The 12,722-nt window shown below is 40.0% G+C and overlaps 1 protein-coding gene across 7 annotated transcripts in view; it reads left to right on the plus strand.

Annotated features, from left to right (window-relative positions):
* The window catches only part of CDC42BPA (CDC42 binding protein kinase alpha), a 327,653-nt gene that overhangs the window by 249,771 nt on the left and 65,160 nt on the right, over positions 1-12,722 (plus strand). For all 7 annotated transcript variants that reach the window (XM_048843358.2, XM_048843360.2, XM_048843359.2 and 4 more), the window contains exons 18-20: positions 8,364-8,469; positions 9,104-9,252; positions 11,410-11,501. In XM_048843358.2, coding sequence (XP_048699315.1) covers positions 8,364-8,469; positions 9,104-9,252; positions 11,410-11,501 — 347 coding nt within the window. The remainder of the gene's footprint in view (positions 1-8,363; positions 8,470-9,103; positions 9,253-11,409; positions 11,502-12,722) is intronic.

Raw genomic sequence — 12,722 nt, forward strand, 5'->3', positions numbered from 1 at the left:
TTTAGACCCATGTAGTCAGGCCCATACTCTCTGAAGGCATCATTTTCACAGAGGTAGAGATTAAAAAAATCAAATCAGCCTAATTTGTGGATGTTCTTTTCAAACACTTTGTCACATTTCCAATTCTCTCACACAAATGTGAGTGTAGTAGACTCTATGCCAGAATTACAGAAACCAGAAATACAATAAAACCATTCAGATGAAGTCTGTTGTTTTAGGATTGATCAGAACTATTTGTACAGTTAAAATCAAAACAGAAGAAGAAAAAGCTTGGTCATTATAAGTAAAATGTTGTCTTTTTTTTTATTTTTAAATAAAAGGTATAGTGATCTAGTTAAATGGTCAGAGTAACCAAACCCAATAGGGGATTAGCATGTTATCCAAAGCCTTCATAAACCAACACTTGAGAGCTGTGAAGGAAGACAAGTCAGCCATAGTTGTGTATTGTTTCACTTGACCATTTAGATGGATAAAACTTTTGCATATAATTATCAAGCCAGCCATTATTTCTCCTCTCCTCCCTCCTGTCCTTCTCTGTTGGCTTTTTTGACTGTTAATGTTTTTGAAGAAGTACCACTCTTGTTGAGACGTATGATGATGGCATGAATGCAAATAATCAGGTAAGGCCCAAAGAAAACTGTGTGTGGTCTGAAAGTGTTTTTTTTAAGGAAAACAAAACATCAATGGTATTTAAACTGTAATGCTTTGAGAACCAAAGTTAGACATCCTATTTGCTAAACTACACAAAGGTATGATAACCTTTCCAGAAATACAAAAGGAGTTATGTAGGAACAGAGAACATTCTGGAATGAAAAAAAAAAATACAGGGCATGTTTAGTCTTGAGAAAAGAAGACTGAGGGGGAACACAACAACCATCTTCAAATATGTTAAGGAATATTATAAAAAGGACTGTGCTCAATTGTTCTCCATGTCCACTGGAGATAGGACAAGAAGTAATGGGTTAATGTGCAGCAAAGATTTAGATTATGTATTAGAAAAAAATTTCTAACTATAAAGGTAGTTAAGGTGGAATAGGCTTCCAAGAGAGATTGTGGAATCCCATCATGGAGTTTTTTAAAAACAGGTTGGACAAACACCTGTCAGTGATGGTCAAGGGTTATTTGGTCCTGCCAGAGCACAGGGGGCTGGACTTGACTTCTTTAGGTCCCTACCAGCTCTACATTTCTGTGAACAGTAAGGAGGCCCAGATAGCCTGTCTACATTCATATTCTTAATTGCTACACAACTTCTAGTCTTTTTCTTTCTTCCATCCTGAGGACACCCAACAACATTCATTCAGCAGTGCTCAGCCACCATGTCTTTACTCAATTTGTGCTGTTTGTACCTTTGTTCTTCCATTTGTTACTCAAATAATCTTGTAGCAACCTTCTCTTCTCCTTAGAGTTCTGTGCTGCATACTAAAATGAGATGCTCTGTTGGAGATATATCCCTCTGCATGCATACCTGGAGTCCTCTTGAACATCAGTGGCAGTTGTATGTGTTTTGAGAGGAAAATATCAAGTAATCACTTCATATTCAAAAGAGTATTTCTGGTTTGGGTATCTGCAAGTTCTTAATTTTTTTCTCAGGCACTCACAGTTTCAATCCAAATCTTCATGTTTCTAATTATGGCAACCGCAGTAGCTCATAGCTGACAGAAGTTAAGGTGGGGTGGTTGGCTCCTCCCCAAATCTAATAGTTTTCTGTCTAAATTACGTGCATGCTCCCCACCCCTCAATAAAAGGTGTAAACCAGCAGGTTTCTTCAGTGCTAAAGTTATGACAGATTCATAGAAATTAAAGATGGGAAACACCTATCTGGTCACCTGGACCATCTCCAAAGCCAATACATTGTTGCTCCCTACAATATTTACAGGATTATTTCCTGCCCAGTTTTAAATAGCACAAGCAGTTGGATTTCCATCACTTCCCTTGAGACACTTTGCCACAATTTAATAGAGATCACTGTCAGGAAGTCTGCTCTGGTACTGAACTCACAATTTATTCTGTTAATGTCACCTCTTTACACAGTTAATACCTCCTTGAACCATCCTAATGTGTTCTTCCCTCTCTCAGTAGTTATAGCATGCAAATAATTGTAACTCACCCTTGCCCCTGTTTACTCTAACATGCTGGCGACAGACCTTCACAGACCATCCAGCCATCTTAACGGAGTTCTTAGATTGACAAGCTAATATTATCCAAACCACTCCAACCCTTGACAAGAATAAGAAAACATGAGACTTATATAGTAAAGTATAAATTTTCCCCCTAGGTACGAGGAAAAAGACTCATTACATCTAATACTAATACAGTCCCATTTAAACACCACACTTTCAAATAGCCAGCGATACTATACTTCAGGCCTGTGGCAGAAAGGAGATGAACAGCAATCTGTGCTGTTGATTCACTGAGTGACTTTGCAAGGCACTTAATATGTCTGTGCCTTAGTGAGCTCACCTGTAACATGTGTATCGTATCTATCTCACAGGAGTGAGAGGCTTAATTCTCTAATGTGAAGTTTTTAATGTGCTTTGAGCCTTTTGGATAAAAGGTGCTGTACAGTATAGCATGAGAGTATTTTTAGTATTCATTATCAGTAATAATACAGTAGAACCCCGTTTTATCCGAGCCTCTGTTATCCAGCTCTCTGTATTAACCGAACCACCAGTCGCCCAGGGCTGACAGCAGCAGGGCTCAGGCTGGCAGCCCTGGGCAGCTGGGGCTCCCGATGTCAGCACGGGTCTGACAAGCTGAGCCCTGCCACCCATTCTCCAGTTTATCCAGTTTTTTGGTTATCCGATCTTGTCCCGATCCCAGTTAGATTGGATAATCGGGGTTCCACTGTACTTGGTGAAGAACTGGGAAAAATGCACTACTTCAGAAAAATGTAGGTATGGTGCAAAGATTTTTACAAAAGCTAGATATCAACTTCCACATAATATTACATCGCAAACTTTCTCTGCTATAAATCTGTTCTTTGGGATATCAGAAGTGGCCTTTTCTTTATTTCTGAAATTAAAATGGAAGCCTTTTGTCCTAAGCCTCTTACTTTCAGTATAAGGACAGGTTACCTCATTTAAAAGGTATCTTTGGACTCATAAAATCATATTTGAAGGAGACCAGAGACTTTAGAATGTCAAACTTTTCATTCATTTTCTCTCATTGAAACTCAAGATATGCTCTGGAAAGAAGGATAAGACTTGTATTTAAATGTTAACTTCACCCAGCTCAGGACTTCTTTGATTTCTCATTAAAACACATTCAATCAAAGAGAGAGCAGGTGGATTGAACCTTAGGAAATCTCGGCTCAATTCCTGGCTCAGCTGCAGAAATTTTTTTTTTTGTAACTTTGGACAAGTCACTTAATATCTTGGTGCTTCAGTTCTCTGTCTGTAAAATGGGAACAATACTTGTCTCACCTTTGGTCTATCTTGTCTGTCTATATTGTAAGCTCCTGGAGGTGGGTAGTGTCTCCTACTCTTTGTACAGCATCTAGCACAATGGGGTCTCAGTCTCAGTTGGGGTGTGTAGATACTACTGTAATACAAATAATAACTAGAAGATTTACCTGATATTTCTGGTGCAGTCTGGATGTCTTGCCAAGCACTCATTCCTAATGAGTATTTTCAGGACTTTTAAAGGTTTTGTTAAAAATAATAAGGAAAAAAGTCCCAAAGCAACTACTTGAATATCAAACCCCATTGTTCTCAGCAGAAAGCGTGCATGCATTATGGAACAGGCTTTAGGACTCTGAATGGAAGTTGAATCTCAGCAGAAGTTTTGTCAATTGATTTAAAGTGTAAGAATAATAGAATTTTAAAATATCACTATTGAAAACAGTTTCTCAGATGTATTATTTTTGAGGTAAGAAGTGAAACTTTACCTCACAAGAGTTTTTACTCTCTCCCTGTTTTCCCAAAGTCTCTTGGATTGATAGGTATAAATCAAACCCTTGTTCTTTTTTACTTTTAAGAAAATTAAATAATAAATAAAAGACTTGCAGGTCCAAGCAGTGTGAAAAGGACATTGTTATATATGAAAAAAGATTGAAAATCGAATTGTTTAGTAAAAGAAAGAAAATGCATTCAGTAGATTCAAGACATTCTGAGATCCTCAAACCCTTTGCTACATTTGTTAAGGGACTGTGAGAAGGAATGCGAGACCTGGGAGATTAAGACTTGGCCAGGCCTCTATTATGCCTAAAACAAGTGCAAGAGCTTCTGAGGTCACACAACACTAGTTTGAAGATGGTCGAATCATTGTGAGCCATTTGCCACCTACTGGTTATCAGAGGGATAGCAGGGCACTAGATTGGAGTAAATAGTTCATATTTATCTTCCTCTTTAACTTGTTCATAGCTATTTTCTGATACAAGGGATGCTGTCCACCAAACCTTGGCCTCAAATATAGATTTTTCTAAAAACAAAAATTTTAAAACAATTAAGCCTCAACTGAAACACTTTCTCTTAAATATTCTCCTGCAATTTTTTCAGTCCCAATTTTGCAATGCTAAGAACCCGAAAGTACAGTCAACATAAAATAAATGACTGAAATACTTTTCACTGTCTGAGTGAGGGAAATGCATAGGGTAAACAGACTTCATAAACAGTGACAAGCAAACTGGGTCTTTAAATTCTTTGTTTTAAATTAGTAACAAAAATAAGAAAACGTGCTTATTTAAAATCTGTAAAAAGAAAAGGAGTACTTGTGGCACCTTAGAGACTAACCAATTTATTTGAGCATAAGCTTTCGTGAGCTATAGCTCACTTCATCAGATGCATGTAGCTCATGAAAGCTTATGCTCAAATAAATTTGTTAGTCTCTGAGGTGCCACAAGTACTCCTTTTCTTTTTGCAAATACAGACTAACACGACTGCTACTCTGAAACCTTTAAAATCTGTGTATTTTTAATCTCACGTATCCCTGGTGATCTCCGACAGAGGTGTTCTGCCACATACCACAGAACAAAATCCTTAAGGGATTCAAACAAATGACACTCGCCACGTCCCTCCTCCTTGGTGACTGGAGAGTGAGGAGGGATGCAGAAAGCCAGCGAAGAGCCAGCAGCAGGCAGGGAAGTGAGGAGGCTTGGCTGGGCACTGGGTCCAGTTGCTCGGCCGTGTTGGGGCCTTCAGGGGCAGGGGGGTCTGTTGCTTGGAGGGCCGGCAACTTGGCCCAGTGCTGTTGGTGGGGGACGGGAGTGCCTTGGGGGGGAGGGGTTGGCGGCTCGGCCCGGCGCTGACAGGGAGTCGGGTAACTCGGCAGGGGTGGGGGGAACAGCAGCTCGGCCTGGTGGGGGGAACGGCCCAACTTGGTGCTGGGGCCGGCCCAGCACTCGGGGGGGCTGGCAGCTTGGCCTGGTGCTTGGAGGGCGTGGCGGTGGGTCAGGGAGGCCAGCAGCTCAGCCCAGTGTAGCTGGGGTGAGGGGGCCAGGGCTCCTCCAATCACGGGGGGCCCCTCAGAGCCTCTCCTGTTAGAGGGATGGGGTTTCGTGGCTCCGGCGTATGGGGGGCAGGGCCTTGGGTGGAAGGGGTGGGCTGGCGGGCTAGCCTCCCCAAAGCGGGAGTTCACCTGCCACCAATGCATGGAAGATTGACACAGGCGGGCTGAACATGATAAGACCAGGCAAGTCTGAGAAATACCTTGCAGCTAAAGGTTGATCCATGGCTTGGGTTCTCCAAACCAGCATTATCCAATAAACTTGGCACCTGGCTCAAGAGGATCGAGAGGGCACTTCTCAGGCCTTCGCAAAAATTGGAAATATTGAAAATCTTCACCGTACCACAAATGATCTATCTGGCAGACCACACCAACTGTAAGAGAACCCTATGGTTTTCCCTCAGTGACAGTATTAGGAGGGCCATCATTTGGTGGCTTCATCTACCTGCAGTAGATTCATTTATGCCAAATCCAGAAATGGAAGACTGGGAGTGACAAGACTTGCTAGCCTCATATCATCTATTCAGGCAAGATAGTTACATAGAATTTCACACTCCACAGATGAGACAATTCGGAGCATTGCATTGACTAGTGGTATTCAGGATGAATATAGTAAACTGTGCCTGGCAGCAGGTGGGAAGGTAGAAGTGGTGCTTTCAATAACAGATCCAGTTCTGTTTTTTGACAATAACAGAATGCCACGGAGCATCCATGAAATGCTAAATGAGTGGGAGAGGCCAGGTCCCAGGTTCAAGTACTCAATCCCTGTAACTGGTCAGATGCAGAATTCTCCCAGTGGAAGGAACCACCATGCCAAGGTAGTGGAATTGAACATTTCCACAGTGATCCGATCAGCGATAATTGGATGAGATATCACCAGGGTTTCACTGAACGCCAGTTCCTAATGGCTTTGAAACTGAAGGCAAACATATATCCCAACAGGGAATATCCAGGGTGGGGGGGAAATAATTCAATCATGAAATGCAGATCCTGTTCTGCTAAATATGAATCTCTATCTCATACTTTGGGACAATGTCCACATAAGAAGGCATAATAAATTGTTTAAGATTTTTGGTAAAAGAAGTATGTAAGCTTGAGTCGGTTGTATATCAGAAAACAAAACTGCACACTGCTAAAGGTGAACTAAGAAAACCAGACCTTGTATATGCCACGGATGGGACAGCACTGATGGTCAATATGACAGATTGTTTTGAATACAAATAAAAAGTTTTCCCAGATGAAGCAGCAGCAGAGGAAGTCAGATACTATCAATCTGCCAAGGAAATAAAAAAATTGATGGGAACCAAATGTTTTCCCCATCAATCAAGTCTTATCGCATCTCGGGACGTAGGAGTAAAGGCAAGAACGAGCTGCTAGACTTCAGTCAGAGAGCTTTGCTATACTCCAGAGATGTCATTAACAACTTTGCCAGCGGAGGAAAGGGTGCTGGAAACCCAGCTGATATCAAGCCCGATGGGACTCCAAGGCCACATGTGAAAATCTCATCATGATTACTGTCTCACTTAATTCATGACTTCGTTCACTGGACATGGCAAACAGGTTTGGACACACCACCTCGGGAACGGCATGCCCCAAATAATCTGAGGGGGAAAAAACATGGTGTTTTTTTTATATAGGTTATGGATCATGACCTGTCTCTCAGGCCAAAACATTTGAGTTGCACCTCTATTCCTGCAAATACTGGAGGGAGCTCAGACTTGTCCATGGCACTCCAGGACTTGTCCCTTCTGTCTCCTCACTCCTAACGAGTACTTCCAAAGATGTATTGAAACACTAAATTCTTATTAGTAGGATAAACCTACTAATTCTTAGCAATAATAATTCTTAGCAATAATGCTTTATTCAACCGTATTAACCATGTACATGAACCCTGAAGAAGCCACTGTGTGGGTAACCAAAGGACTTACCTTGGATGGATGGCGGAGAGAGATTTCACAGAAATGAAATTGCCAGGTAACGGATTTACCATTCTAGATCACGGTCTCTCTCCAGGTCCAAAATACTTGGAATGTAATAAACAGTAATATGAGGAGGAACGGAGAGATAAGTAGGATAGAAAAATAAGATTTTCTCCTTCCCTAAAAGTTACTATAATTACAGAATTTAGGGACCACTGCCTGGGGGATGTTCCTGCCAAAATGTATTGTATGTTCAAAGTCATTGGCCCTTTCCATCCAGGTTACCAGTTGTGGTGTGCCAAACTAGCTCTGATCCCTTCTGGGACCTGCTTATCTACAACATGGGTAGGCTTTGGTGATACAGAATTTGATGCACCTGGCTGTGGAGAATGGAGTCTGAAATACAACCTTGTCTTTGTGGAAGATGCAGTGAGGCTCTTGTCTTCAAAGAGCAGGAAGTTTGGAGACTCTTGTTCACATGATCAGAACCAGAAGGCATGTCTTTATAGAAGGCAAATTCAGGGAATAAGATGCCCTCATCTCGCTTAGTCTGTTTAATAAACTACTGTAAGAAACAGTTATTAAATAGGAACTGGGGGAAGCGTCTAATGTCACTAGTTTTGCAGTCAGTTATGATAACATCTTAGAAGGATTAGAAAGACAACTCTTATCCCTGATGTTGCTTGGATGCTCTAATTGTTAATTTGTGGTAGCATATTTAATTTTTAACTTGCTGTCTAAAAATTAACTGCTACATTTCATTGTTACAGTCTGTATTTTGGTCAGATGATGCTGGTCATGACAAATATTTTTATTTGCTTTCTTAAGCTTTGATATTTGATTTCTTTTTCTTCTTCATTTGTCTTTGTAGCATACACTGTATAATTTAAATGTGCAAAGTAGCAAAGGATTTAGCCTTTACAATTACTGAGGTTGCCTTGTTTATTTTAAATTAATTGTTCCCTTGCTTTTATATTTTTCATTTAATTTTTTTTTCTTTAGGGTGAGTGATGAAAAGGATGCTCGAGGGTATCTACAAGCCTTGGCCTCTAAAATGACAGAAGAACTAGAGGCTCTGAGGAACTCCAGTTTGGGTGCAAGAGCAACCGTAAGGATCACACTTAACATACCAAATAACATTTTGTAAAAAAAAAAAAAATGATGACTTTGTGTCAGTACTTGTCAGTTTTGCCTTCAATATTAACTTATCTAAAGAGGCTGCCTCATGAGATCTTGCAAGTTTAGGAACTTTTCGTTCCTATTAAGTGACCACCACAATTTAATTGTTGTCAATTAATAGAATTGCACCTCTTCTATAATGGGATTTTATGTGTAATTTTGTTTTGATGGTTATAGACAATCTTGTATTAATGTATTGAGAGGATGTTTGCATAAAACTGCAGAGGTGAAAAAGTTCTGCCCTGTCACATCATGGAAAGTATTCTCTTTGAAGGAGCCATTCCCTTCTGTGAGTCTTATCATAGTTGCCATTCGAATCCATGCATGTAAATGATTATGGTTCACAAAGTTGTAAGAGTATGAAAGCATGGGACAGTCATCTTCCTCTTTTAGAACTTGAGGAGAAAAAAGAGATGATGTATTTGGGGACTTTCCAAAATCCTTTCTGGACTGATGAGCTCTCACGTCAAGAACATAACAGGCTGAGGTACTACTACTAATAATAATTAATAATATTGAAATAATTGCATTCTCTCTGGGTTGTTTGTTTTGGTTTTTTTTAGGACATGCCCTGGAAGATGCGCCGCTTTGCTAAACTGGATATGTCAGCAAGGCTGGAACTGCAGTCAGCACTTGATGCAGAAATCCGAGCCAAACAGGCCATTCAAGATGAGTTAAATAAAGTTAAAGCTTCCAGCATCTCAACAGAATGGTGAGACTGAATGGTTCTGATGGAACTTCGCTGTGGTAGCTTGCCAAAGACCTTTTGGGGAGAGAACATTTAGTTATAAATGTTAAATATCTTGTCTGTCAAAATCTGATAATGAATGATATGTTAGTTTCTTATAGCTGTACCTAAAAACAAGACCATACTCTTTTGTATACTGTGAGTAACTGAAACGGTACTATGAAAAACTGGAGCGCTCTCTCTGGACTTTCAGGTGGCACTTTTTCATAAATCAAATAATTTTTTCCACAAACATTTTACAACTTTGGGGCTGAGTAACAGACAATTGTTGTTTGTCTATCTCAAAACATATATTCCTTTCTACTCCATTGATAAGTCTATTGGATTGGATGGACAAAATCAATTTTGGCATGTTGATTTGTACAGGAATAAAACCTGCCTATTGAGATTTAAGAATTATTTTCTTCCCTACTTCACTGATCCCTTCTTTACTTCAATTTCAAAATTCATTTGATTAGGGGGACTGGCCAAAGCAGAGGATTAGTAGTGGGGAATAATGGGGCATTTCACTTGTAGGTCATGAGTTGTAATCCAGCCAAGTTACCGAATGCTGGTACCATAGAAGGTTTCTTGGCAGCCTGTGAAAATAAATTTGGTGGCATGAGTCCAGTTCAAACACTCGCATCACAACATCCACCACTGAAATTGGTACTGATTATTTCCTTTGTTGGTAGCCTGAGCAGAGAGGCTAAAGACAGCACAAGTATGAGGGCTGAACAGCTTTTTTTATCCCTAAAAGTGATCCCTCCAAGTCAGGACTGAGCTCATTGTAAGAGAAATGTGCTCTGCCACTATCCATGCTGCCCCTATTCTGTTGGAAAGTAGCGGACTTCAGTTTCCTGGGCTGTCCTACTGGAAAAAATGCCCTATGGTGTGTTTTAAAGGTACCATACTGGTAACTTTTAGAAGCCTTTGAATTCCCTTTCTCTAAACAAGGAGACTAGACATGTGCATGAACCTGTCTGCTGAAGTCTCTGTATAAGGCATTTATACCATAATATGCCTGTCACTGTAGTACAGTATCTAGGCACGTAAACAGTAGACATAAGACATGGAAAGGACCAGTAGTGGAGAATGGAATAAAGAACTGATGTGTGAATTGCAAAATGAGAGAGAAGTGATGATTTTCTTTCTTAGCTGGATCTGATAGGGAGGTTGGAGATAAGAAGTCACGTGGGTTGTGGCAAAATTTATTTTTAATGTGCGTGATGGGGAGATTTGAGTGTATATCTTCAACTCACTGTACAAGGCGTTTAGCAATGTCAATTCCCATTAACATTAATGATAGTTAAGGAGTAAAAACCTGCACATCAAGTTGAAATTAGACCTCTTAATGTTTTAGATCAACCTGTTCATAGAAGAAAAAAGTCCTTGAATGTTTAGGCAGTGCAATCTAGTGACTAGAATTGGGGAGCAGAGCTTCAGAGTTCCATCCTTGACTCTGCCACTGACTCACTGTGTGATTTGGGGCTAATCAATATCTCTGAGCCTTAGTTTACCTATCTTAAAAAGCAGCAGTATAAAACCATTAAGATAGAGGAATAACTAGCGTTTGAAAAGTGCTTAGAGCTCCTTGGATGAAAAGTGCTGTAGAATTGTATAGTAGTAATATTTATTTGATTGTGAATCGGAGAATTCGTAAGGAGCAAACTAAGCTGAGCACTATATTACCGAAATGTTTTTATGGTCTCCGTTGTGAATAACTGAACAGAGAAACTTTCAATGTACAGTGTCTGAGCAGCACAAACTTAATGAATTAGCAAATGAAATTATCTGTTTTATGTTTATTTTTAAATGTGGTCTTTTCTTCTCATTCCCAGGGCATGGGTTCACACAGTTGTTCATAAATTAGAGGCATGGGTCAACCTAAAGGGTAAACAAAGGCAATTATTCATTCCTTTTTCAAGGTCCCATACTAAACAAGTCATAACAGAATTCTGAACTCAGCCTTCCATTTGATGACATCATGCTTTGTTTGACAACGCAACTTGGCTGGCATTGATTTTAACCAAACAGTAGTCCAAATAACATGCAAAGATGGACCAAAAAAGGGAGAATTTGCAGTGCTGGCTCTCAATAACTGTATTTTTTTGTTTCTTTGTTTTTCTTTCTTTTTTAAAGTAAACTTCAAGAGTCAGAGAAGAAGAACTTGGAACTGTTGTCAGAAATTGAAAAACTGAAAAAGGAGACAGAAGACCTTAGATCAGAAAAGGGTATGGCAACTGGTGTCAAAATAAATGAGAACATATTGCACAGTAGCGGGTACATCTTATCAGTTAAGAGTGTCATCTTGCGATGTAAATGCAAGAACCATGCTGCTGAGAGATTCTGACATCTAAAATGTTAATACAGCTATTGCACGGTAAAATGTACCCGCATCAATTATGTGCAAATCTGTTGTATATTATTCTGGAATTTTCTTGGTGCACTTGAAGCATAAGAGTCATTTTGATTTGAACTAAATTATTTTTACTTCAATTTGTATATAGAATTGACAACCATATAACCCTTAGTAGTACAGAATATTCAATAAACATTTTTTTTGGTAGATAGGGGTTTTTACACTTCAGTATAGTCAGTCGGTACTCTCCATTTCTGAATGATCTGGCTACGTCTACACTAAGAGAGGAAACAATAGCGGGGCATTGATAACATTTAATGGTTGTTTTTCCTGCAGCAGATTACTGCTTACACATAGCAATGCAGAATCAATTTACTAGTTTTTGCCTTACTGTGATTGAACCAGTGTTTCTGGGAGCAAAGACTCTTGGGTGATTTCCAAATACAAGCTGGAGCATTGAGACTCTACTCCTGGTGGAATTCTGCAACAAAAAATTAAATATTCTGCACACAATATTTTAAAATTCTGCATATATTATTTGTCAAAATAACACAATATAATCACACCAGTTTTAATTACCTTTGGTCATTTATTTCAAAATACCTGTCAGCAAGTATGTCTGTAACAATACAGACAACAAAAAAGATTCAGGAAATGTTTTTTGACAGATGCCTTACTAGGCATATTAATACAGAACTCTGAGTAATAATTCATTTAAACTACAATACAGAACCGTATTTCCAACACCCCTACGAAGCAGAGGAAAGCTTGCGGGGAGTCAGAGGTCATGGAGGAGCTGAGGGAGAGAGAAGTAAATTGCTGGGAAGGAGCCTGAGTGTGAACTTGGAGGGTTGTTGGGTATGGGTGGGAAAAGTAAGGAACAGGGGTTGTTTTTTTGTTTTGTTATTTTTTGTTTGCGGGGGTGGGGGTGGGGGTGGGGGGGAGTGACAGCCAAGAAGGGATTATTAGGGAGCTTCCCCCATGCAGACCCTGACTGGCCCCTAGCCTCTCCCATTCAGTCAGGCACATCTGCTCCTGTCCCTATGTAGCTCTGCACCCCTCCTCATCACCATGTGTGTCTGTGCCCTCACTC

The sequence above is a fragment of the Caretta caretta genome, chromosome 3 (genome assembly GCF_965140235.1).
Source record: "Caretta caretta isolate rCarCar2 chromosome 3, rCarCar1.hap1, whole genome shotgun sequence".
Classification (NCBI taxonomy): Eukaryota; Metazoa; Chordata; order Testudines; family Cheloniidae; genus Caretta; species Caretta caretta.